Source organism: Vanessa cardui, chromosome 16 (genome assembly GCF_905220365.1).
Source record: "Vanessa cardui chromosome 16, ilVanCard2.1, whole genome shotgun sequence".
Lineage (NCBI taxonomy): Eukaryota > Metazoa > Arthropoda > Insecta > Lepidoptera > Nymphalidae > Vanessa > Vanessa cardui.
In genome coordinates this window covers 572,287-599,130 of record NC_061138.1, presented here as the reverse complement: position 1 = coordinate 599,130, position 26,844 = coordinate 572,287, and the positions used below count along the sequence as shown (strand labels likewise).

At 35.7% G+C, this 26,844-nt stretch overlaps 3 protein-coding genes across 3 annotated transcripts; 1 reads left to right on the top strand and 2 right to left on the bottom strand.

Annotated features, from left to right (window-relative positions):
* Positions 1 to 12,970: 12,970 nt before the first annotated feature.
* LOC124536331 (mitotic checkpoint protein BUB3) lies at positions 12,971 to 16,887 on the bottom strand. Its single transcript, XM_047112856.1, has 5 exons — positions 16,534 to 16,887; positions 16,172 to 16,396; positions 15,528 to 15,798; positions 15,167 to 15,299; positions 12,971 to 13,656 (listed from the first exon to the last, which is right to left on the bottom strand). The coding sequence occupies exons 1-5, from the start codon at positions 16,744 to 16,746 to the stop codon at positions 13,500 to 13,502; spliced, it is 999 nt and encodes a 332-aa protein (XP_046968812.1). The 5' UTR covers positions 16,747 to 16,887; the 3' UTR covers positions 12,971 to 13,499.
* A 342-nt stretch (positions 16,888 to 17,229) lies between these two features.
* LOC124536138 (brefeldin A-inhibited guanine nucleotide-exchange protein 1) lies at positions 17,230 to 24,986 on the top strand. Its single transcript, XM_047112596.1, has 3 exons — positions 17,230 to 17,610; positions 18,026 to 22,902; positions 24,279 to 24,986. The coding sequence occupies exons 1-3, from the start codon at positions 17,487 to 17,489 to the stop codon at positions 24,417 to 24,419; spliced, it is 5,142 nt and encodes a 1,713-aa protein (XP_046968552.1). The 5' UTR covers positions 17,230 to 17,486; the 3' UTR covers positions 24,420 to 24,986.
* On the bottom strand, positions 24,754 to 26,559 carry LOC124536139 (actin-related protein 2/3 complex subunit 1A-B). The gene is made up of 3 exons (XM_047112597.1): positions 26,345 to 26,559; positions 26,131 to 26,212; positions 24,754 to 26,044 (listed from the first exon to the last, which is right to left on the bottom strand). Exons 2-3 carry the CDS (start codon positions 26,201 to 26,203, stop codon positions 25,002 to 25,004), a joined length of 1,116 nt encoding a protein of 371 aa, XP_046968553.1. The 5' UTR covers positions 26,204 to 26,212; positions 26,345 to 26,559; the 3' UTR covers positions 24,754 to 25,001.
* Positions 26,560 to 26,844: the final 285 nt, after the last annotated feature.

Sequence of the window (26,844 nt, the reverse complement as noted above, 5' to 3'; positions counted from 1 at the left end):
TCTAACTACACGAAAAAAAGGCAAAGAACTATAATCTACACTCATATTATAAATGCAATAATAGTTATGTCTGCCTGTAAGTTATTCAAAGCCAAACCCAAGAACCGAATATGATGAAACTTACGTATGAAGGAAGTTCGAACTCCAAGAAAATACTACATTTTTTAAACTAATAACAGATAAACCCTAAGAAGCCGAGATGGCCAAGTGATTAGAACACCTGCATCTTAACCGATCATTGCCAACTGACTATTTTCAACGAAAGTCTATCACATGTGTATCCATCAACCCGCATTGCAGCAGCGTGTTGGAATATGCTCCACACCTTCTCCTCAAAGGAAGACGAGGCCTTAGTCCAGCTGTGGGAAATTTACAGGCTGCTAATGAACGCGAACGAAATCACGGGCTACAACTAATATTGTATAAAATTATTTAGTTAATATATTGATATGATAAATATAATCAAAACAGAATCCATAATAATACACATATTATTATAGTATAGCGGACGGATTCCTGAACGAACCAGGAAGTCGCCCGCGCCGCATGCGACAACTACCGGCCCGTTACCGTGAACGGGACGTAAGAGTAGTCGGGTCGGGACACGCTTAAGATAACATGGCGTCCGCTCTTGCGCGTTTAATTTTTTTTTTGTTATATCTCATTTGTTTATTTAATTATTAATTACTAACTATAGTAAAGTGAAAATCAGTCAAATCGTTGTTATTATTTACACGCCCGCTATAATTGGCTGCCCAACGTTTGGCCGAATCAAAGTGACTGTAAAATACGTAGTGGATTCGTTTGTGTAAATAATAATTAATTCGTGTAAATATATAAGAAGCGAGTGAATTTTGACTTAGTGTATAGTTTTGTGATTATCTATGTACTTTTGCAATAATAGAATGGCAGTAGTTACTATGTGAACATTTTAGCATGCCGCCATTTTTATAGATACTCAGGCCGAATGGCGTTACATGCGTCGCACGCGCCATTTTTTATATTTTGTTATAACTTCGTTTTCGTCTGAACATTAAGTGTTTTGTGCAGTGTACTTACGTATAAAAAATAGTCATTACGAACGTGATATCCAAATTTCGCGAAGTGTTTGATACTAGTTTTTTTTTTCGTCAACAAAGTTGGCGTAACTAGAACATTCACGTATCAGTTCGAACTATTCAATATATTGTTTCGTAAGTTAATTCTACTGTATCGTATAAAGCCAATAAACACTTAGTTCGTACAGTGTATCATATAGTTTTTGGAATATACTATATTATTTTGAACTATTATTCGTGTTTATCAAACTTTTAGTAATTTTGAACTTTTTTCGTGTATGTTCGCGAGTTCAAATTTGTTGGTGTATCTCTTATCAATAATTCGGTATGGTGAATACGCGTTCACATCGTTCGTTCACTATGAGTGCTACTAGCGAGTCCGAGACGTCGCCCCAGGACGGGCAGGCCACAGGACAGCCCGACACGCTTACGAGCGCTGACGCCGCGGTGTCTAGCGAGCCTGCGAGCGCCGATGCGGCGTTGTTGGCGCCGCCACCACCATCACCACCTTCACACGTGCCGTACGCGTATGGTACGGAGGCGCCGAGTGCGGTACCTACTACACCTACTCCTGTTATTATGACGGACCAGCAGTTAAGTGCTATTTTAAATTCTATACGTATGCCGTCGACATCGTATACGCCGCCGCCTGTATATGGTGCCTATGCCTTACCAAATTTTGCAAACTGCACAGCACGTTTTGACGGCTCAGGTGACGTCGAGCCGTTTATTGACTCTATTGTTATTTATAAAGATTGTGTTAGTATAGACGACGATATAGCTTTAAAGGGTCTACCAATGCTATTGATCGGATTCGCCGCAACCTGGTACTTAGGAGTGAAGCACAGTATTTTAACTTGGAGTGATGCGCTTCTATTGTTACGGCAGACTTTTGGCGCACGTATTCCGCCACACAAAATATATCGGAAGATATTTGAACACGAGCAAGGTGATGAAACAGTAGACGTCTTCGTGTGCAAAATTAGAGCTTTGTTTGCACAGTTACCTTCTAACAGTCTAAGTGACACCGTACAATTGGATATGGTGTATGGTTTGCTCCACAAAAGAGTTAGAGAAAGGCTTCCAAGAAACGCCTTTTCCACTTTTGCTCAGCTCTTGAGTGAGGCACGTCGGTTGGAGGAGCTCTTTGAAGAGGGACGTGGTCATCGTAGAGCACCGGCCACAGCCGCGCTTCCTTTCTCGGAGACGTCCCGAGCTTCTGGCATCGTATCAACAGCGTCAAAACCAGTCAACTTTAGGCCTCGATGTGTTTATTGTAAGCAATATGGTCACACGAAAGATGATTGCAAGAGACTAAAAGAAAAAGTTTCGGTTGGTGCGCCAAAGGCCGAGAAATCGCCTGAACGGACCCAAATAACCTGTTTTGGCTGCGGAACACCCGGTGTTATACGTGCAAATTGTGTTAAGTGTAAAGATAAGACTGCCGTGACTACCTCGTTTCATACAGTGTCTGCGATCGGTGCGAAACCGATAGATCCGCGAAGTAGACCACTACTAGAAGTGTTTGTGTATGGTGAAAAGGGTCGCGTACTAATTGATACCGGTGCGAAACATTCGATTGCGAGCGAAAGTTTAAAAGCGCTTTTAGTTAAGAATAACCATAAGTTTGTTAAAGTTAAGACGGAGTTAAAATTTGCTGATGGTACTAAAAAGATATTAGTAGTTGATACAGCTCAAGTGGAGATGACAGTGTTAGGCGTAGTAGTGTCGACATTTTTTATTGTACTTCCGGGAGCCACAGATTCGCTATTAGGGATGAATTTCATTAAAGATACAGGTATGGTACTTGACTTTAACCGAAATTTGTGGGGATTGAAGGGTTTGGTGTCCCATCCACTTGAATTTGAGGGACCCTTAGATAATCCTTATATAGCATGCTCTACTGTGGGTCTCCGTCACGACGAGGGAACTCTTTTAGAACCAGAACAGAAACAAGAGCTATCAGATGTCCTGGAAAGGAATCAGAATATCTTCGAGCCAGGGGGAGCCCCTACTACTTTTGCTGTCCATCGTATCGATACCGGGGATCATGCGCCGATCAGCGTTCCGCCATATCGAGTATCTCCTGCGAAGAGAGAAGTAATGAAGAAAGAGATTGAGACGATGTTAGAAGAAGGAATTATTGAAGAGGCAGAATCTGAATGGGCCTCTCCGGTAGTCATGGTTCCAAAAAGGAATGGAGAAGTTCGTTTCTGTGTGGACTACCGAGCCTTGAATGGGATTACGAAAGATGATAGATATCCCCTTCCCGTGATAGATGACTTGTTGCTATCCACCAAATTAAACAATGTAATCTCGACCATTGACCTGAAGGCAGGGTATTGGCAGATTGAAGTAAATCCCTCTGATAGAGATAAGACTGCATTCGTTTCTCCTTTTGGAACATTTCGATTCCGTCGAATGCCGTTCGGCCTTAAGAACTCTCCAGCGACTTTTCAGCGTTTGATGGACCGTTTTCGGTCTGGCCTTAAAGGGATTACCGTAGTTGCTTACTTGGATGATATCTTGGTAATATCCAAAGATCTTGAAACACACTTAAAGGATCTACAGCAGGTGTTTGAGCGTCTAAGATTATTTAACCTAAAGGCTAACAGGAGCAAATGTGTGTTTGCCAGGGAAAAGCTAACATACTTGGGTCATGTTATATCAGCCAATGGAATTGAACCAGATCCTACCAAAGTGGCAGCAGTAGTGGCAATGAAGCCGCCTACTAACATAAAGGAACTTAAAAGTTTCCTTCAGACTGCATCTTGGTTTCGTAAGTTCATCCCCGAGTTCTCCAATGTGGCCCGTCCATTGACCTACCTTACCAGGAAAAATCAATGTTGGCAGTGGGGTGAACCTCAAAAGGTCGCATTTGAAGAATTAAAGGTACGACTTACTTCCGCACCCATTCTTCGTCAGCCAGATTTCGATGAACCTTTCGTATTACGAACCGATGCGAGCTCCTACGCTTTAGGCGCGGTGTTGCTGCAAGGGCAGGACCTAACGACACAACGTCCTATTGAATACGCTAGCAGGTTATTGACTAACACAGAACGCAATTACCATACCACAGAAAGGGAAGCGTTAGCGGTGGTATGGGCGTTAGAGCGTTTCCGTGGATATGTAGAAGGCACGAAAATACAGGTTCTTACCGATCACCAGCCGCTGAAATGGCTTCTCTCCTTGAAAACACCAAGTGGTCGCCTTGCCAGGTGGGCAATGAAAATACAAACCTTCAACTTGGATATCAATTACGCCCCAGGGAAGATGAATGTCGTGGCAGATACTCTTAGTCGTCCAGTGGGAGTCACTGGCTCGGAAGATGTTTGTGAGATCTGTCCTATTGTAGTAGACTTACCGCATCGACGAGCGGAAGACCTCCGCGATTCTCAGTTGACAGATCCGGGAATAAAAAAGATCATCGAGGACTTTGAGGACGACGACCCAGACGCCGCGTCGCGTTGGACACAAAGGGGTTATTATATGACTCATGGGGTTCTTTATCGCGCAGACCCTGATGGAGAATCAGAAGAGCCATTATTGGTTGTACCAGAATCGCTGCGTGCAGAATTGATGAAGGAACTACACGACGCGCCAACCGCTGGACACCTTGGGATAGAACGTACACTAAGGAAAATCAAGGAAAAATACTATTTCCCCAATATGCGAACCTTTGTTGCCCAATACCTGAAGTCATGCGATTTATGCCAACAGTACAAGCCCACAAACCTCAAACCTGCTGGTCTCTTACAGACCCCGGTCCCTCAACAGCGCTTTGAGGTCTTAGCAATGGATCTCTTCGGTCCTCTTCCAGCTGGAAACCAGGGGGAGAAGTGGATTTTCTTAATAGAGGATACCGCCAGCAGGTGGGTGGAACTCTTCGCTCTTAATGATGCTACATCTGAAACCTGTGCTAAGGTTCTAATAGAAGAGATATTTTTACGATATGGGTTACCCCGCAGGATAATCTCAGATAATGGGACTCAATTTGTCTCCGCAGTCATGCAGAAGGCTATGTTTGCATTGGGGATCAAACAGAATTTGACGCCCGTGTATCACCCGGAGGCAAATCCTGCTGAGCGCAAAAACAGGGATATGAAGCAAATGTTAGCAATGCTGGTAGGTACTGAGCATCGAAGTTGGCCACAATATCTACCATCTGTTAGATTTGCCCTCAATAGTGCCTACAATGAAGGGACAGGGCATACGGCTTCCTTTTTAACTTTCGGACGAGACCTACGATCTCCATTTACCGTATTGAACGACATTAGAACTGTTGTGGAGGAAGAAAATTTTGTTCCTCAAATAACGCCTTACCTTCGCCAATTTGCAGACATCTTAAAGGATGTTAAATGGCGCATCGAGGAGCAACAAGATCGCCGAAAGGCTATAGGGGACCAACACCGAAGACCGATGGCAAGTTTTAAAGAGGGTGACCTTGTTTGGGTGGAGACTCCCAGCCATAGCAGTGCTGAAAAGGGGATTACGAGGAAATTTGCACCGCGTAGAGAAGGGCCGTATAAGATTTCCAAAACGATTTCTCCTACTACTTGGGAAGTAGTCGATAAAGATGAATCGGTTAAGGGCAAGTACCATGCCAGTGTGCTATCCTTGTACCAAGGAACCTCTAGGTCTGACGCTGTCTCCTTGCGTAAGAGAGGACGTCCCGCCAAGTCTCAACCACGTGGTGGCTGCGACTTGGAGGGGGAGGATATAGCGGACGGATTCCTGAACGAACCAGGAAGTCGCCCGCGCCGCATGCGACAACTACCGGCCCGTTACCGTGAACGGGACGTAAGAGTAGTCGGGTCGGGACACGCTTAAGATAACATGGCGTCCGCTCTTGCGCGTTTAATTTTTTTTTGTTATATCTCATTTGTTTATTTAATTATTAATTACTAACTATAGTAAAGTGAAAATCAGTCAAATCGTTGTTATTATTTACACGCCCGCTATAATAGTATAAATACATTTCCAATCCTCGTATCTGCATCCATATAATTCTTAATAATGTTAAAACCGAGTTTGTAGTTCTTCGCGGACAAAAATTAATTCACGTTAATGCACATTTTAATCAGAGATCGATGTCATTAAGATAAATAAATGCGAATCGAATCGCTATCACCAGCATCCCTTATCAATGTAAATGGCCATCCTCAGTTTAAATGGAGATAAACAGTGTTTTCGTGTCTATTTATTTAATGGATATCAATTAAGAAGTAGCGCTGGCTGTAGTTTTAATATTTTACCGGCCGGAATGGCACGACTTAGGTCATTTAAAATTGTCAATATAGATCAAAGTAATTCCGATAAGTGTATCATTTTTTATAATTAAAGTTACATTAGTTACTTAGTTATAATTAACATAGTTCCAATGAAATTACGATTAATATATTATTAATATGTTTTGTTTGGTGTATTGTTCAAAGGACGTATTTTATATTATATTTGTCACTTTTACTTTTAGTAAATCGTTTTAAAATGACTTACTGAGCAACGCGATTTCATCCGTGCAAACGTCGGAAACGGCATGCCCAGTAGTTTATCTTATTAAATAAAATCAACCATCGAAAATAAAATAATTGAATTATATATAAGAAGAAATATAATTCAATGAAATGAATGAAAAGATATGTACCTACTAATTGAGCTTATAAAATATAATTGAGGCATGTTAATCCCTTCAAAAATAATAATCCGCAAATATTTTAAATTTTTTAATTAATTTAAATCTTGTTTCAAAAATTATACGAGTATGCCCAAGAAATAAAATCTTAGTTCCTAATCGTTAATTTACCTATACGATAATAGAAAAAACATACAACGTTAATTATGGCAGTTACATACGACTATGTTATACATGACTATGTATTGTTTTAAAAAGAATTAAAGAACAATACAGACGTATTCGCGAATATAATACACATAGAGGCATTATAAGTACTTAAGCTACTTATTAGAGGAGGTAAAATACCTTAATAATTAACATCTTTCCGGATTTGCAGAGCGGCCGCCCACGCATACACCTGACGTCGTTTGTAAATTAACATACTTGTACAAAATTAATGTGAAAAGAAATATTTTAAAATAATTTAACGCTTAATTTAGAATTAAATTATCTATTTAAAATTTACGACTTAACAATGGGCAATATATTTTCATCATTGGCACAATTTTTGTCCACTTTACAAATAAAACTCGATTCAAACTATTCATCAATCATTATCATTGTCTCAGTTATATAAAAAACAAAAATATTGATATTAACTTAAACATTGACAATCTTGCTAACTTACAAATAGTACCTACTAGTGACAGACGCCCCGATCATCCATTACACTTCAGGAAACTTTATTTAATTTCTTTTTCAATGTGTGAAACTGTATCTACAATATATTTTTTATACCTAAGTGTATTTGTGTGTTTGTATTTTAAACTAGCGGCCGCCCGCGGCTTCGTTCGCGTTTTAGCATATAAAAGATGAGATATGGTATCGAGGACTTTTTTGTAGAAATAATTAAGAGGAACCAGGTGGCCATACATTGTTTTTAATTTTAAGCAACTGTTTAGGCAGCGCACTCATTTGTTTTATGAGATTTTTTTTTCCGACTTGCTAGACAAGAGTTGTGATAGCTCGGTTAATATACATTTTATACAAACATTTTATAGCCTACAGCACTAAGGAATAATGTAGCTTTCTGCCAGTTAAAAAAATTTTAGAATTGATTGATATGATTATGCGTTCCAGAGATTACCCCCTACATACAAATTTACAATCGTACAAATTTTACCTCTTTATAATATTAGTATAGATAATACACAATTTTGGTATTTTGAATACATGAAACAACACGTTACCGATGTTTACGCCTTTTCGTTGCTTACCCTCGTGACTGCGTGTAGATTAAAAGGTAAGATAAAATTTCCATAAGGTTTTGCACATCCCGTCTAGCTTAAGTTTACCTGTATTAGATTAGCTTTAGCGTTAAGATCTACATTACCTGAGCTTGATCAGATAAGGAAACATCTCGAACTAAATAATAATAAAACAGCTATAAAAATTAAGGAGAATAATTTTAGCTACGAACAATAACGGGTTATTTTATTTATATTCTATTATAAAAATGGTACAGAAAAATGCTTAGAACTAATTAATGTATTCTTCTTTAACTTTTATATCCTGACAACTGATTCTACGTTTACATCACTAATAACATTAAATAGGTCACCTCATAATTTTATATGTATATGGCAAACAGAAGGCTCGCCTGATGGAAAGAGACATCTGCAATATCAGAAGGTTTGCAGATGCATTGCCAGACTTTCAAAATGTGTAGGCTGTTTTCTTGAAGGTACCAAAATCGTATCAGTTCGAAAAACCGCCTAAGTTAAACAGAGTGGTTGGGCGGAGACACCAAACAGTGCACCATTTACATCGATCTTGATGATCCGATCTCCCAAAAAGCAAGTGAGTCAGTTGCCTATTTTTCCGGGAAAACCCCTACCCTAAAAACTGAAACGCAAAAATACAACCAATAATGAAGAATTATTAGTTGTATTTTTGCGTTATTATTTGTGTAATTATTTTTCGGTATAATAAAGTGGATTAAATCTTCCAAGATGGCTGTTCACTACGGTCTATTATCAATAGAATTAACAATCAAAATTATACTAATACGAATATATAAAATATATTTCTTGAATCCATAAGATTATAACGTGCCCAGTTACGTTCACGAACCTCGTGACCTCGCGCATAAAAATGGTAAAATAAATAAATCGCAGATACCGTAAGGTTTTCGCGCGTAAAGGTGCGGCCAGTACCTACTGGTACCAATCGTTTATTGGGCGAGTCTTACCTGACCAGCTGTTTTAACGCTTGAAATAGATGTCGTTTCCACCATTATCGCTCGTTGTACAAATATTTCAAACCGATATTGACGATTGTGTTTTTATTAGACAGGCCTTACATCTGTTTTTATTAGACAGGACTTATTCTGCTATCATTGGCTACCACCAATGATAGTAGAATAAGTGTACAAAACAAATGTATCTAAATAAAGTAAATAATGTATACCTTCTTGATATATTCGCCGATTGTAAATTGTTTTTAATGATAACTTTTTGTTCTTAAGTCTAATGTAAATGAAAATAAACATAAAAACATATAATTAGGTACACATCAATAGTTTGTATTATATTTCCACGATAATTTATTTATGCAGCTTGCTTGCAACTATAAGAGAAGGTATTATAAAAACTAAGACCTTATAAATCGTTTAAAACTAAGTAATTTTTATAAAACCAAAAAATTCTCAACGTCTGTAATTTCCCTAATACTTATTTAATTAATGGTCCCGATTGCATATGTAATTTTAATGAGATGTCAATCTTGAAAAAGAATAATGCTCTATAACAAACAAATTTAGCTAATGTTATCATTATATAATATTTTTATAACTCCTTAGACTTCTGTATATCATTCTAAAATTGTAAATACCGTTCAATTAAAATCTATCTCGCGCAATTGTAAGCTGTAGATAGATTTTCAATATTTATTCTACTGACAATAAAACATACAATTTCGAGTTTATAATATTTTGGTTAGGTTAGAGTTGAGTTAATCTACCGAAAAATAATGCGTTAATTTCACAATTTCCTGAAATAGTTAACAATCTAACGGTACTTACAAATTTACGATGACAAATATACAATATAGACAAACATCTATCGTCATATTTCTGTAAATATTTTATCGAATCAAAGTTATTTTATTCGAGTAAACTTTACAATGAAGCGTTTTTAAATCTTCAATATTCAAACACTACCACCGTTTCGAAAAGCAGCCTCAAACGAGAACAAGATCAATTAGTTTTGTAATTCTTTTTAAGTGTTTTTTTCAATTTTTAAAATAATAAATCCATTACATTTTCCGGTATCTTATCATGTGTACCATTGCCCAAAAACGTTCTCTGTACCGTATGCAAAAGAAAAGTCCTTAGGTATTTGCTTTTCTTTACTTGTATGAATAATATACATACTGTCATTAATGACATATACCGTATATATATATATATATATATATATATATATATATATATATATATATATATATATATAATACAGCCAGATCTAAAAATCGAACCTATCAATTTTTTACCATAAGTAGCCCTAATGATCATTGTACGCATCAACGCCTAATATATTTAGATAGCAAAACCGCCTGTAAGTTTTTATAGAAATGTTAAAATACGATGCATATTGTTATCTTTTTATATTGTATTGAGACTGAGAACTTATGCAATAACGGTACAAACTAAAATTAGTTTAAGTTAGTTAGAACTAACTATGCATAGTTATTAGCTACGTCTAATAAGAGCAGTAAACAAGCATTCCAGTATGAGGATTATGCTCCCACTCATGTAACATTCGCTAAGGTAAAGACATCTTCAGTTATTACAGCCTACTCGGACTTCACTTATTGGAGTGCAAAATTGCAAGCAATAAAGTGAGTGCTTGTTAACTATGAAATGATCGTATTTGTAAGTGGATATATTTATTTATAGATGAATAAAAAAACTTACCTTCCTGCTTTCTTAAAGATTTTTTAAGAACGAAGAAATTGTACATTATTTTAAAGCCACAAGAAATTTCGTGAAGCAGTCTGTGAATTGTGTGTTTTTCCTTGGGTTCCTATGAAATGAATTTTGTAGTATCTAGACGAAATATCCATGTATTACTCAAGTATTGAAATAGTACATGTATTGAAATAATTATATTAATACATATAATATGAAGGCTTTTATTATGTTAGTGAAAATTACTTCCTTAACAAACAGTTTTATAGTAGGCGCTAATGTCAGAACACAATTATAGACTTGGAAAATAGTATTCGCAAATATTATGCTATTAGACTGGACCTTTGCCAAGTAACAATTCTAAGAAGGCTTTAGGTGGTCTCAAACAGATGTATTGTTTGGACGCCAATTTAGTCTGAGTAAGCATTATTAGACAATATTAAAACATCAAGCATTTTTCAACGAAATAACCCTTATTCCCATCACCCAAAGATCGCGGAGAAATTCAAATTAAAACTTGCCAGTTCTCTGCGCGCTCTTAAATTTAATTGCGGATTCTTGCGCGGGTGCATCTCTTGTGTATTCGCGAAATGTGTTAATTTGAACGTTTGGAATACGTTTTAATGTTCGCTTATATGGCCTGCAAATTCCAAGTTAGGTTTCCACCGTCTGTACTTTTAATTTGTTCTAAAAATAAAGACTTAACTCCTACGTTTCATATGTAGAACTTCATTTTTAATCTGACTTTCCAAACCGATTTTTATTATTCACGGTAAATACCTTATAAGCTAACAAATTGTAAGCGCCCAATAATCATAATATGTATGCTTATGCCCTGAGCTGTTAAGTAATTATATTTTAAATTCGCATTTTAATTAAACATTTATCTTAACCCCTTTTCCGACTATGAACATGAAATAAGATTGAAAAAAATAATTTTGTTTAACAGTCATGAATAGACAGGCTAACCTAAATTCCTATAGACCTAAAATTACCAACAAGTTTATTTTTATGTTATAGATAGACTGGCAGCCAGATGGTCCTGATCACAGCGTTTATAGGTACCAATAGACACTTTTGGGGCAGTAGAAAAATATTAACCATTCGTTTTATCATCTTTGTGCCACCAGCCTTTGGAACTAAAATATTATGTCAACTGGCTCGATCAACAAAACCAGAAAAAAAAACAATACTAAATTTTGCTGCTTGGCGGTATAATATCCGGTGAGCGAATGGGAAATAAATGACAGTTCGCATAAAACAGGCTGACAAAACCAAAATATTGGACACCCATATTGAAAATTTGGGTACAACGACAGGAATTATTTTGTGTGCTTAAAATTTCAAAATTTTACCTAACTTTTTAAGTATTTTATGATTTGAAACATGACAAAAATCCTCACAAATATCAAAAAAGGTCAAGTCATCAACGCGAGTTGGCCGATGCTTGTGCCGGTTTGATTCTAAAATAGTGGATTCCATTCTCATCGCGCTCGGATGATACCATATAATCATAGTTATTGGTGGAACGACATATTATATTGATAATTATAAAAATCTCCATGAATCCTGAAATATGGTGGTCACTTGGTGGTTGGGCTTTGTGCAAGCCCGTCTGGGTAGGTACCACCCACTCATCAGTTATTCTACCACCAAATAACAGTACTCAGTATCAGGGTGAATGAGCCAGTGTAACTACAGGCACAAGGGACGTAACATCTTAGTTCCCAAGGTTAGTGGCATATTGACGAAGTAAGGAATAGTTAATATTTCTTACAGCGTCATTGTCTATGGGTGATGGTGACTACTTACCATCAGTTGGCCCATATGCTCGTCCGCCAACCTATATCATATATATAAAAAAAAAAAGTGTATTTGTCAACAATTGGTACAACCAACATTTATTTTTAGTATATAATATCTGTAATAAATTAATGAGATTGAATTTTCTGTTTGTGATGTTAGAATAACCGATTTTTACAAAATTCATATGTATGTATACACGGTACATATACCAAAATAACAGTTTTTGTCTGTCTGATTGGGCCAGATAATCTCTGGAACGGCTGGACAGATTTTAACAGGACTTTGACACTGGCAGATACTGATATAATAAGGAGTAACTTAGGATACTGTTATTTTAAAATTATATGCAAAACTATCATTAAGTCACACTGCAATGTCTAAATAATATCCAGTACCGCGCAGCCACGCGTGCACACAAGGACCAACAACACAAGCAAAGTCCCGGGGACAACTTGTAAAAGATGTCACTTAATGTGTTATTCATACAAGTTGCAAGATGACTATTAAAATAAAAAGAAACGCTTGAAAACTTATTATTTATTTCAAATATTCATCACTTAAAGCTAGATCACGGACCACACTATGTCTCAATCATTTCACTATCCCGACGTGGCTTTATAGATAACACTCATTATAAGCAACCTTGTCAAAATAATTTTAAGAACACACATATTTGTTTCAGCTACATTAGCTAGGAACTAGAGCATTTAATTTATAAATAAACTACTTCACAAAAAAAAAAACTATTTAAACATATAAATGATACTAACATTGCTTTATAATACAGAACATTTCCTTGTACTTGTCTATTTCAATAATTCAAATATCAATAAATGATTTATGAATTAAAAATTCTTTGCCCCGGTGCTTATAAGCCAGTATAAATTTTGGTTGTTTTACATAAGAAATGGTTTTTTTTGTAATCTTGTTACACTTTCAGCACCAAGCCAATGAATCATAGATAAATAATGTTTAAAACAAGAAAATATCAGATTGTTCGCTAACAACACTATCACTATAAAGCCACAGATCATCGGGACGAAGCTGTCACTCATTTTGGTTTAGTCTCCTGGTCGGTGACATATCGGATGTAGATGGTGTCCTCCGGTTTGGGCTCGTCAGCTTGGGTTTCGTCTAATTGTGAGCAAGCAATTGCTAGCGCTGAACCGTCGTGAGAGAAGCTAAGGGATGAGACCGCTGTATTGTATCTGGGGAAAAAAATATCAAGTTTAACAATAACCAGCACATACAATATTTTGATATTGTGAACAGGCATGATAGTTATGAGACAAGTCTTGAATTAGTAACAAGTTTCACACTAAGATTTTCTCATTTCCAGGTCTTAAAAATATCTGTTATTTCAGTTTATTAAATATTATTCTATAAAATTCGAATTTAGTAGAAGTGTAAATTACTCGGCCGTAATTTGTCGAAATTCTATTTTCATATAACACGCAAAGAGTAACTACTGAGTTCCTCGGCGGAGCATTCGTGTCGAGATTAGCGTGATTATTAAAATAGCTGCCACATAGTTTACATTTAGTTCAATAATATTTAGTGCTTTCATATAATTTAACTTTCTCACATTAGATAAGATAAAATAAAAATATCATTTATTATTTTGAGCAAACAAATCATTTGACTTTAATGAACAAATTTAATATTACCTAAAAAACTGAGCTTTACGACACTTTTAAGTCAGTAACCTTTCACAAATAGGTACTATCTATTAGTAAATAAAATTGTGTCTACTAATGAACTAAAACTAGTAGCACTATTCTGTGTGAATAATCTAAATCAAACTCACAGCAGAAGTCACAAAATGTCAATTCAAAGACATTAACTATAAAAATAGGATTGAAATGGCATTAAAAGCCATTAAACCAAGAATTGAATTGAATTGAAATGGCATATCCTTGTAAACAGATGTTTAACATTTCATGAGTGAGAATGGTGTAATTAGATACTATAGTCCTACTGATAGCAAATGAATATACAATAGTTTTAAAAGTTAAAATAGTGACATTGAGGTGACTTTTGGTAAAATCTAAGTTTTTTTTAGTAGGTAGACAAATAGGAGTTGAACCACCTAATGGGAAAATATGGTCACCACATAAGGAATAACATGTTATGTCCGTTGTGCCAGTTGTTACAATGGCTCATGCTCCCATCAAAGTTGAAAAGAACAATATATATACAGTGTAAACTCTTTATAACGTTTATAACGATAAACTCTATAAAGTAGAAGAACTCTATTAAGAAGAAATGTGTTCATAATTTTATATAGTAACTATTTATTATCCTATTCATCCAATTATATCTAATCTTCGAAGCATAGAGTTAGCATTTTTCGCTGCTAATACAATCAGTATTAGCTTAATTAAGATGAAGAAGATGATCAAGTGGACGAAACCAAATCACCAACTGTTGTTAGGTTGGTAATTTTTTTGTTGTTTAATCAAGACGATTCCACCACATATCTAGATGTGAATAGAATTCATAAAAAATACTGTTATCGGACTATATATGTAAACAATAATTTATAAGCATATTTTATGTACTTCGATTTCGATTCGATGGATTTGGTTGTTTTATTTTGTTCACTCCATATAACGAAAACTCTCTATATCGACAAAAAATGCTCAGTCCCTTGAGTTTCTTTATAATGAGTTTACATACATTACATAATAATTAAAAATAAATGTATTCATGAATTACCTGTGGAATTGACAAAGCCTCTTCTTGTTAAAACCATCCCATATATTAACATAGCCATCAGAGCCACCCGTAGCAAAAGTATTGTACACAGAGTGAAAACTTATTGCATTCACAGGGTATATCTTTTCTAAACCTGCAACAGATAAAAAGAACAATATTAAAAAATCTGTTGATTTATGGTTATCTACAAATAATCTTTACAGATATGGATAATTTAGTTTCTGTTTACAGTAGTAGTAATAAACAATAACACTTTACAAAATATATAGCAATATTATATTATTAACTAGTTTAATTTTTCATATTATGAATATACTAACTACTCTTACTAATATAATACTATTTTGAGAAGTATACATACCACCATCTTTAATTCTATGACACTTAAAGGCATATTTCTTCTTCTGCACTTCTGGGTTACTATCCAAATACTCTACAGCAACTCTGCCCTCTATTGAGCTCAGGACGTAGCCTTGCTTGTTGGGGAATACCCTAATACATCTAGTTTGGTACTTGAGTGAGGATTCTCTTCTTTGATTCACATGGCCCATGTTTCGTACATCCCATACAAATATTTTACGACCTGATGTACCTACTACAAATTTCTCACCTACAATACTCATTGTGTACACCTGAAATTATTTTAAATTTAATTAAAACTTATCTATTTAAAATTCATACCAGTAAAGCTAAATTGCACCAAAAGAAATAACAATGTCTTTAAATTTGAAATGTAATTGTAGCAAGTTTTTAATTGCATGACATTCTATGTAACAATATTACATTTATATTTTTTTATTGCAATGTGTGGATATTTGGAACATTGTGGAACCTTTATTTTTAACATCTACAAATATATTTCTTTGCTGTTTTTTATTTGGTTTGGTAGAATAAGTACATAACTACAATAACTTTAGTTATGTTTATGTTGTTCATTAGATCATTTATTAAATACATAAAATAATTAATTATACAATAATAATAATAACTATGTTTTTTTCTAACTCTTTCATTTCCCTGGTTGTAAGTTCCAACACAGTTTGGAACTCTGCTATCCCACATCTTGATGGTGCCGTCCCAGCTCCCAGTCAGGACTGCATTAACTTCATTGGCATACTCTACACATCTGATTGCACCCTTGTGATCACCAAGTACGGTTTCACTGGTCGCGTTTAAGTCATACATCTTTAAAGTTTGATCCAGACCTCCACTATAGGAATGGACAGCATCCTGAAGATAAATTACGTAAATTTTAAGTTTCTTAACCCGCAATTGTATCGAACATCACAATTACCAATATATATATATAGGATTGTAATCAAATATTCTGATAGGTTAGAAAAGCGTGGAAGTAAACAAACACTTACTCTGAAACAAACATCAAGAACTGGGAGTTCGTGATTGTATTTATGCCGCTCAATGTTAGCCGACACATCGTATAACCTCACTGAACAGTCCCAAGATGATACTAATAGAAATTGATTTGATTTTGGTGCAAATTTTACACTGGATATAGCATCTTCGGGCAGACTCTTTAATTTAAATTCCGTGCGGGACTCCGCCACCCGCGTAACAGTCATTGTGGAAGCAATTTTGTTGGTTGTTACAAAGCGAGTCCAAAATAAAACAGCCCTTTATTTTAAATGATATTTGCAAATTGTTATTTTGCGTCAAAGAGACGGGTAGCGGGAGGCCATCACAAATTTCCAGTATGACAGATAATAAAAAAATAGTAGTGTTGAGTTGATTTATTGAGTTGCTTGAGATAAAACAGAATATTTATTTAAAAATATTATTTGTTCTAAATTAAAAAAATAATAGCGTAAAAATTATGAGACGTAAAAAAAGAAATTCCGCTTGATATTACACAAATACATTTAGGTAATAAAGTAAAGACTAGCAAATTATCATTATCATTAATATATTTTAATCATACACAATTATCATTTTAACACTTCTAGTAATTCTAGGAACATTTTTTGCTTTTCATTATAATACGATTGAACTAGTAATTAACTTGAAAATAAATTGTCATTAAACTTACAACAAAAATGGTAAAACTGAACACAACTTTATAATTGACATGTTTGTGATGAGGTGTGAGTCGAGAGATCTCCGTTTCGCTGAAATGAATTCAATCAAATCGTTAGTTGCGTAAAGTTTTGTGATGTTACATTGTATTCTTAAGTAAATCGAAATTAATATTACCAATAAAATATACCAGTGCCTCAATGTGAGCTATCTAAATGTCTACGAAGTCACCGCGCACATAAGTCGATTCCGATTGGAACGAATGGAGTGATTAACATATAAACTAACGATGCAAACCAATCTTAAAACTAAAGAAATGTTTATAGTCAGAGCTTTGGAAAAGATACTAGCCGATAAGGACATCAAGAGATCCTATCACAGTCAATTGAAAAAGTCGTGCGAAGTTGCTTTAGGTAAGGCTCCATTTTGATATATCCAATATAGTATAATATTGTGACATTTAATTTGTATAACTTCACTAATTAAGTTACATCTGGAACCGCTAAAATCGTTAAAAGATCACATGAAATGGTGACTGGGTTTTGACCTTGAAGACTTGTAGTGGGGATACCTACTTTGTATTATCATGTTGCTTTGCATAATAATTGGTAGAGAATAATAATTAACAATAAATGAGTTGATGGTCTCAATCAAGCATGACATTATTTTATCTGAAGTAGTAACTTGAAGTGTATAATTTTATGGCCAATTAGTAAAATTTAAACTCAACTAGAAAGCAAGGATATTTGCATATGTTGCAATAAATTAAATATGCATTTTGATATTTTGATGATATGTGAAATTAACATTGTGGGTAATTTGTTACAGAGGATATAAAAGCTGAATTGAAAAATGGGGGTCAAGTTGAATCACCTGAAAGCCCAACATCTGGCACACTCCCTTTACCAAAAAATGACGCTTCCAACATTATTACCGCAGAAAAATATTTCCTTCCCTTTGAATTGGCTTGCCAAAGCAAAGCATCTCGTATAGTTGTAACAGCTCTGGATTGCCTCCAGAAACTTATTGCTTATGGTCATCTCACTGGTAACATTCCTGATTCAACCACACCTCGCAAACTCTTAATTGATAGAATAGTCGAAACCATTTGCAGTTGTTTCAATGGCCCTCAAACAGACGAAGGTGTCCAACTTCAAATAATCAAAGCCCTCCTAACTGTGATAACTAGCCAACATGTTGAAGTGCATGAAGGTACAGTGCTCTTGGCTGTTAGAACCTGTTATAACATTTATTTGGCAAGTAAGAATCTTATTAATCAAACAACTGCACGAGCTACTCTAACTCAAATGTTAAATGTTATTTTTACCAAAATGGAAAACCAGGCTTTAGAATCAGAAGCAAACAGCTCTAATCCTATTTGTGATAGTTACCATAAAATACCTAATGGAAATGTAATAATGGAGGAAACAGCCAATCAAGTCCACGAAGAAAGTAAGGAAGTAACACCAGTAACTGAAGTAGTAGATGAGGTGTTAGAAGCAAAAATTATAGCTCAGCAAATAGTTGACTCTGTTATTGATAATGCAGTTACAATTGCTACTAAGAAAACTTCAGAAGAACATAGCCAAAATGGTCCAGACAATAATGAAAATCCATCAGATTCACAAGATAGTGGCAGTGTTTCTCAAGAGAGCAACGGTCAAATTAATATTGAATCAACAATGACGAGGATTCCATCACAAGAAAGTGTTGATGTTGCATCAGAAAATGATAATTCAGTGACAGCTAAGTTCACACATGTTTTACAAAAGGATGCTTTTCTTGTTTTTAGGGCATTATGCAAACTTTCAATGAAACCTTTACCTGATGGTACTCCTGACCCAAAATCACATGAATTGAGATCCAAAATTCTCTCCTTACATTTACTTCTATCCATACTGCAAAACGCTGGTCCTGTTTTTAGAAATAATGAGATGTTTATAACTGCAATAAAGCAATATCTATGTGTTGCTTTATCTAAAAATGGAGTCAGTTCTGTACCTGAAGTATTTGAACTCTCCCTAGCAATCTTCTTGGCCTTGCTACAAAACTTTAAAGTTCATTTAAAAAAGCAAATTGAAGTATTCTTTAAAGAAATTTTCATGAACATTTTGGAAACCACTAGCTCATCATTTGAACATAAATGGATGGTGATTCAAGCTCTGACAAGAATATGTGGTGATGCCCAAAGTGTAGTTGATATTTATGTCAACTATGATTGTGATTTATCAGCTGCTAATCTTTTTCAAAGGCTTGTTAATGATGTTTCTAAGATAGCTCAAGGAAGACAGGCTTTGGAACTTGGAGCGACACCTAATCAAGAAAAATCTATGCGAATTCGAGGACTAGAATGTCTTGTCTCCATATTAAAATGCATGGTAGAGTGGAGTAAAGAATTATACATCAATCCTAATATGCAAACTACATTAGGAGAACGACCAATAAAAGAGGATACAGATCGTCAAAGCATTAAATCACATGGTGGGTCAAGCCTTAGTTTGGTTTCTACGGGATCCAGCAATATTGGGAATAGGGAAACCCTGGATTCACCAGAGCAGTTTGAAGTTTTGAAACAGCAAAAAGAAGTTTGGGAAACTGGAATCGAGCTCTTCAATAGAAAACCGAAAAAAGGAGTTTCGTTTCTACAAGAGCAAGGCTTACTTGGAACATCAACTAAAGAAATAGCTGAGTGGCTATTAACTGATGAAAGGTTGGATAAAATATTTATTGGTGAGTATTTAGGTGAAAATGATGATCATTCCAAAGAAGTAATGTATGCGTATGTTGATTCGATGAAATTTTCTAATATGGATATTGTTGCTGCATTACGGCATTTCTTAGAAGGCTTTAGACTGCCTGGTGAAGCTCAAAAAATTGACAGATTGATGGAAAAATTCGCTGCTCGTTATTGTGAATGCAATCTTACTAATACATTATTTATGAGTGCTGATACCGTCTATGTATTAGCGTTTTCCATTATAATGCTAACAACAGATCTGCACTCACCACAAGTAAAAACTAAAATGACAAAGGAACAATACATTAAACTGAACAGTGGTATAAGCGACAATAACGACTTGCCGCGTGAGTATTTATCTCAGATTTATGATGAAATAGCAGGTCATGAGATTAAAATGAAAAACACGAATAAGCCTGGTAAACATATGATCTCTAACGAGAAAAAACGTAAACTGATATGGAATATGGAAATGGAGCAAATATCAACCGCAGCTAAGAATTTAATGGAGTCTGTTTCTCACGTACAAACTCATTTTACTACAGCTAAACATGTTGAACACGTGCGACCTATGTTTAAAATGGCCTGGACACCTTTCCTTGCGGCTTTCTCTGTCGGTCTCCAAGATTGTGATGATCCAGAAATTGCTTCATTATGCTTAGATGGCATACGATGCGCTATTCGAATAGCCTGTATTTTCCATATGTCACTCGAAAGAGATGCATATGTTCAAGCACTAGCCCGCTTCACTTTGCTAACAGCTAATTCACCTATTACTGAAATGAAAGCAAAAAATATTGACACAATCAAAACCCTGATAACTGTTGCACACACTGACGGTAATTATTTAGGCTATAGCTGGTTCGACGTAGTGAAATGCATTTCGCAATTAGAGTTGGCACAACTTATTGGTACAGGAGTAAGACCACAATTCTTGTCTGGATCAGGAATCAAACCTCAACCTGACTCTTTGAAATTCAGTCTCATGACGTTGGATCCAAGTGTGAAGGAGCATATAGGCGAAACAAGCTCACAGAGTGTAGTTGTGGCCGTAGATAGAATATTCACAGGATCCACAAGACTTGACGGTAATGCAATTGTCGATTTCGTCAAAGCTCTCTGTCAAGTATCATTAGATGAATTAAGTCATCCAACAAATCCTCGAATGTTCTCTCTTCAAAAAATCGTTGAAATTTCCTATTACAATATGGGCAGAATTAGGCTGCAGTGGTCTAGGATATGGCAAGTGCTAGGTGACCACTTTAATAAAGTAGGCTGCAGTGCCAATGAAGATATATCATTTTTCGCTGTGGATTCTTTGAGGCAATTATCCATGAAATTCATAGAAAAGGGCGAATTTGCTAATTTCAAGTTCCAAAAAGATTTTTTGAGACCATTTGAACACATCATGAAGAAGAATAGCTCGCCGACAATAAGAGACATGGTTGTTAGATGCATCGCTCAAATGGTCAACTCGCAGGCGCCGAACATAAAATCTGGTTGGAAAAACATTTTTTCAGTATTTCATTTGGCAGCAAGTGACCAAGATGAAGCAATCGTTGACTTAGCATTCCAAACTACGGGCAAAATTATTACAGAACTGTATGAAAAACAGTTCCCCGCTATGATAGATTCCTTCCAAGATGCGGTAAAATGTTTGTCTGAATTTGCTTGCAATGCTAAATTCCCAGATACGTCCATGGAAGCTATAAGGCTAGTCAGATCCTGTGCGTCAGCGGTGGGAACATCTCCACAGCTGTTTGCTGAACACGCCGGGCTCGAAGGAGAACAAGGTGCACCCGAGGTCGACAGGGTGTGGCTGCGTGGATGGTTCCCCCTTCTCTTTTCGCTGTCATGTGTCGTCAGCCGTTGCAAACTTGACGTCCGCACTAGAGGATTAACTGTCCTCTTCGAGATTATTAAGACACACGGTGAATCATTCCGTCCTCATTGGTGGAGAGATCTATTTAATATTTTGTTTAGAATATTTGACAATATGAAGTTACCTGAACATCAGTTAGAGAAAAACGAATGGATGACTACAACTTGCAATCACGCGTTGTATGCTATCGTCGATGTCTTCACGCAGTATTTTGACATTCTTGGTTCGCTTTTACTCGAACAACTCTATGCACAGTTACATTGGTGTGTACAGCAAGACAACGAGCAGCTGGCGAGATCGGGAACTAATTGTTTGGAAAATCTAGTCATATCGAATGGAACGAAATACGACGAAGAAACCTGGAACAAGACTTGTCAGATAATGCTAGATATATTTAACAGCACTTTGCCTACAACATTACTTACATGGAAACCTGAAGAGGGTGAAGACGGTGAAGCACCTCAAGTGCGTCATGGTATATTAAAGAAGCCGCAAGGAGGAGATGAGGTGAAATCATCGAACCGGATTTTTAACAGTCTTCTCATCAAGTGTGTAGTGCAGTTGGAACTTATACAAACAATTGATAATATCGTATTTTATCCTGCTACTTCAAGGAAGGAAGATGCTGAAACATTGGCACTGGCTGCTGCCGAATTGACCGGTGGCACTCCAGGGACTGAACAGGAATGTCAACGTGAAGAACAAGGCATGTACAGATTACTTAGCTCACCGCATTTACTACGACTCGTTGAATGTCTTATGTGCAGTCATCGATTCGCTAAAACCTTTAACACGAATAACGCGCAAAGAAATGTACTTTGGAAGGCGAATTTCAAGGGCTCTGTCAAACCTAACATGCTGAAACAGGAGACCCAGTCACTTGCTTGTGTGCTGCGAATATTGTTCAAGATGTACAGCGACGAAGCGCGTAGAAGTCACTGGCCGGCTGTACAAAAAAGCCTAATAACTATTTCTTGTGAAGCACTCGAATACTTTGGTTCGTTGACGAATGAAGCTCACAGAGACGCGTGGACATCGATACTTCTTCTCATTCTTACAAGAATACTCAAGATGCCCGATGAACGAGTAAGTTTTTTTATATTATTTAATTTTAATTTCATATTTGAACAAGTGTGGGACATCGAGTAATACGTACGAAAGAAACATTTCTAACCATTTCCCGTGAGTAACATTTGATTATGGTCATGGTGATTGTTTTACTATTGTGTCCTGTATGGGCAGGGAAGTTGTTACTTATTGACATTGTAAAAATAGTTTGTTAGAACATTTGATAGTTTATCTTTTCGTTGTCTCAAATAAATACAATGACTATTATATATAAATAGTAAACACGTATGACATCATATGCTTACAAAAAATTTAATAACAAATTCCTAACAAACAGTTGTAAACAAAGCTGCCGGTTACGGCATCGGTTCATTGAATAACATATAATAGTCTACTCGATTTCAACCGCAAACGAACGAAACTATTTATTATTCTATAAGGATAGATCATCTAACTGTTTGTATAAAACCGACGCTCCATAAATTAAAATCGTAGCTAACGATTATTATCATATCTACATGTTGTGTACTGATAAGATGATACAGGATATCATTAAATACTTTACCGTAACTACAACGAAGTGTATACTTCAGATTAAATTTAAAAATGTAGTTATAATAGTTCCTTTTTTACACGTTATGTGATCAGTACGTTGAACGTGTACTATCAATATTGTAAATGATGTTGATATTCTATACATGAATCATTTTGCTAATCCTATGATAAGCATTCCAATAATATTTGCAATGTTATTTCATAAACTCAAGAAATCTCAAATTTCGTTGTCATATAATAAATGAATAAACATATAAAATCTGTAACGTCTGATTCCAAATTAGATAATAACATGAATTATACATTTCGCGTGGGTATTAAAATGCCTTATTTGATTTCATTTATTTTAATACAATATTATAATTGGTAGAATAAAAGGAAGTTATGAGAATAGAAAATGTTGCTGTACCTAATAGATTAGATAAGTGAAGGATTCTTCAGAAACAATAATGATAAAAATATATCATGTACTGCACAAGTATTAGCTTGAAATAGTTTCGAAACTATTGGAAACCCTCAGCCCAGCTTACCAACTTAACTTTATTGTTAATCTCAAGAGGCGAGATGGCCCAGCCACTAGAACGCACGCATCTTAACCGATGATTTGCTTTATTTATGTTTATAATTCATCTCGTTCTCGACGATAAAGGAAAACATCGTCGAGGAAAACTGAGTGTCTAATTCCATAGAAATTCTGCCACATTTGTATTTCACCAACCCACATATGTTCCAAACCTTCTCCTCATAGGGAGAGGAGGCCTTAGCCCGGCAGTGGGAAATTTATAGGTTGGTGTAGTTTTGTTGTCTCAGGGGAAATAAATGTACTTTCTCATTTGCAGTTTGCGGCGCACGTATCGAGCTACTACCCAGTGCTCTGTGAAATAACTTGCTTCGACCTCAAGCCGGAGCTGCGGTCGGTGCTCAGACGAGTATTCATTCGCATCGGACCAGTTTTCAATATTATCTCTAACACGCAATAAATTGCTTATTATTTACAAACGAAATGGCCTTATAGTTTAGTAGGTTAAAGTATGACTTTGATGTTAATATAACTATTTATAAAGACGAGCCGACCTCTACGGGAAAATATACAATAATCTGTTATAAGCTAAAGTCCCTAGGAGGAGGTATGTCTGTCGATGAATAAAAAACATTTGTTAATTTCATAAATTTTTAATGTTATGACAGCATCAGTACTTCAGTAGTATTAAAAGTGATCTATTATACATAGAGTGTAGTAGTCTTATTGTCTAATTTATATAAATTATTTGATTATCAAAGTTAAAATTTAAATTGTATAATAAAAATCATAGATGTTGTAACTATTATAGTTTATTCTGTATATTTGAGGTTTTTACAATATGGGGAGCTGAATTCACTCACCACAGATCGCTTTGTGTTTTCTTTCTTGCTAGACTGATCAAACTGTGATTGTGATGTATTTCACAGCTTTCCATGCCTTTTCATTTTCTAATTGAGTGATTTCAGAACTCAAAAGCAAACTGATTATATTATCACTTATAAAATAAATAAAATGATACATTTAGCTTATGCGTTTTCTTTTAGTGAATCCTCAGATCCTCAAGCGACTCGATAGACCTGAGGTCCCAAATGACTAGCTGACCATCTAGTCCTGAAGTACTAAACTTGACAGCATCTGCCTTAGTTCCTTTGTAAAGATTAATGCAAGTGATAGCATTTTGGTGGATAGAATCCAAATATGTGTCACTTGTCTCAATACGAGCTTGACGATCAAGCGATTGGAACTTCTTCATGGCAGACAAACCTCCCGACTCTTTTCTCTGAGTATTGTCTAATTTGGCAACAAATTTAATTTCATCGCCTTCATGGCAGTAAAGTAAAGGAATGCAGCTATGTCCTGCCACAATGAGAGTATTATTAGATATCCAAATACACCCCAAGAATGGCAAGTATTCAGTCTTGAGTTTAATTACAGTTTTGCCTTGAGTAGCATCAGCAACATTGATGGAACTATCATGTCCCACCCAGGCCACTTTATTACCATCAGCCGAAAAAGACACACTGTGCACCCAACCACTTCCAGCTGAAGGGAACTCGGCTAAAAGCTGACCCAATGGAAGTTTGGAACCCCAAACATTTGGTCCAGGTTGGTCTTCAATATCCTTAATATAAGCCGAGAATACCCTGACCTTAAAATCGGTAGATCCAGCCACTAGAAGGATATTATTTGGATGCCAGTCCAGAGTAGTCACAGTGGAGCGAATAGGTTTTTTGATATGCTTGGATACCCACCAGTTATTCTCTTTCTCAAAGTAGCAGATGGAGATCAATCGTGCCCCCGACCCTACGGCAAACTTATTTTCCATCGGAGACCACTTGACGCAAGTAGCGGCGCGGTTAATACGCAATAAAACGAGAGTTGTCGTCCACTTTCCATCATCTCCTTGAGTCCAAACATAAGCATTACGGTCAACAGAGCAAGTAACAATTCTATTGGTGTTAGGAGCCCAATCTATACCCATCACTCTCATATCATGCTCGACAAGATTATCTGTCTGCTTCCACTCACTTCCTTCTTTCTGGTATATGTGGACTTCATTGTTGTTAGGCGAGAAAGCTATTTCTGCAAATAGAGAAATATATATTAAATTCATATTAGTCATTAAGAAGCGATAGCTGTTTGACATGATGGAAACAGTCAATACTCACGGTTTCTATCCTTATTCCAAGCATGACATGTTATCGGAGCGCATGAGTCACCGAAAGTGAGGGTTTGAGACATGATGGAAACCTAAAATATTTACAATAAAAAGTTTTATAGTCTATAATAAGCAAAGAATGAAAGAAAAAAAGATATGGATCAGTGAATCTGATATGAATTTCTAGTTTACACGTAATTTAATTCGCTAAGTATAATGCTTACCCGATAAATCAGATGTTGAAAGTAAAAAGAAATTACTCGAAATTCGCGGACTCTGGGCAGTCAACACGAATTTCTTTTACAAATAATGAACAAGTATTAATAAAATCAAATCTCAAAGTATTATAATTATTAATATTTTTTGTAAATAGTAAACGGAATACCGACCACCAGCAACAAGAAACTGACAAGTGACAACTTTTTAACAGAACCTGAAGTATCTTAATTTTTTTATAAAATGTCAAGTAGGAGTTACTTCAAAGGAGCGGTTTGAGCTTAACTCTATGAGTTATAAAAAATGTAAATTTAATTCAATTTATTTGAGTCATTTTCAAAATTAAATTACTTTTATTGAAATTGGTATTGATCAGTGACTAGAAAATATTAATATTTATTAACTAGCTTGTATTAACTAAAATAGATTATCCGATTGCGCTGATCATTTGTCACAATGGTGTCAACCATTTAATGGTGGTAGGTATGAATTATGTACACGTAGATAT

Bases quoted from the DNA above. Each gene is read 5' to 3' on its own strand.
- LOC124536331 (XM_047112856.1), bottom strand. From the start codon at position 16,746: ATGACTGTTACGCGGGTGGCGGAGTCCCGCACGGAATTTAAATTAAAG. The intron at 15,300-15,527 runs GTATGTATACTT...TATCTGTTGCAG, and splicing joins TCATAGAATTAAAGATGGTG to GTTTAGAAAAGATATACCCT. The intron at 13,657-15,166 runs GTAATTCATGAA...TTTTTTCCCCAG, and splicing joins AGGCTTTGTCAATTCCACAG to ATACAATACAGCGGTCTCAT.
- LOC124536138 (XM_047112596.1), top strand. From the start codon at position 17,487: ATGCAAACCAATCTTAAAACTAAAGAAATGTTTATAGTCAGAGCTTTG. The intron at 17,611-18,025 runs GTAAGGCTCCAT...AATTTGTTACAG, and splicing joins GTCGTGCGAAGTTGCTTTAG to AGGATATAAAAGCTGAATTG. The intron at 22,903-24,278 runs GTAAGTTTTTTT...TCTCATTTGCAG, and splicing joins TCAAGATGCCCGATGAACGA to TTTGCGGCGCACGTATCGAG.
- LOC124536139 (XM_047112597.1), bottom strand. From the start codon at position 26,203: ATGTCTCAAACCCTCACTTTCGGTGACTCATGCGCTCCGATAACATGT. The intron at 26,045-26,130 runs GTGAGTATTGAC...CTCTATTTGCAG, and splicing joins TTGGAATAAGGATAGAAACC to AAATAGCTTTCTCGCCTAAC.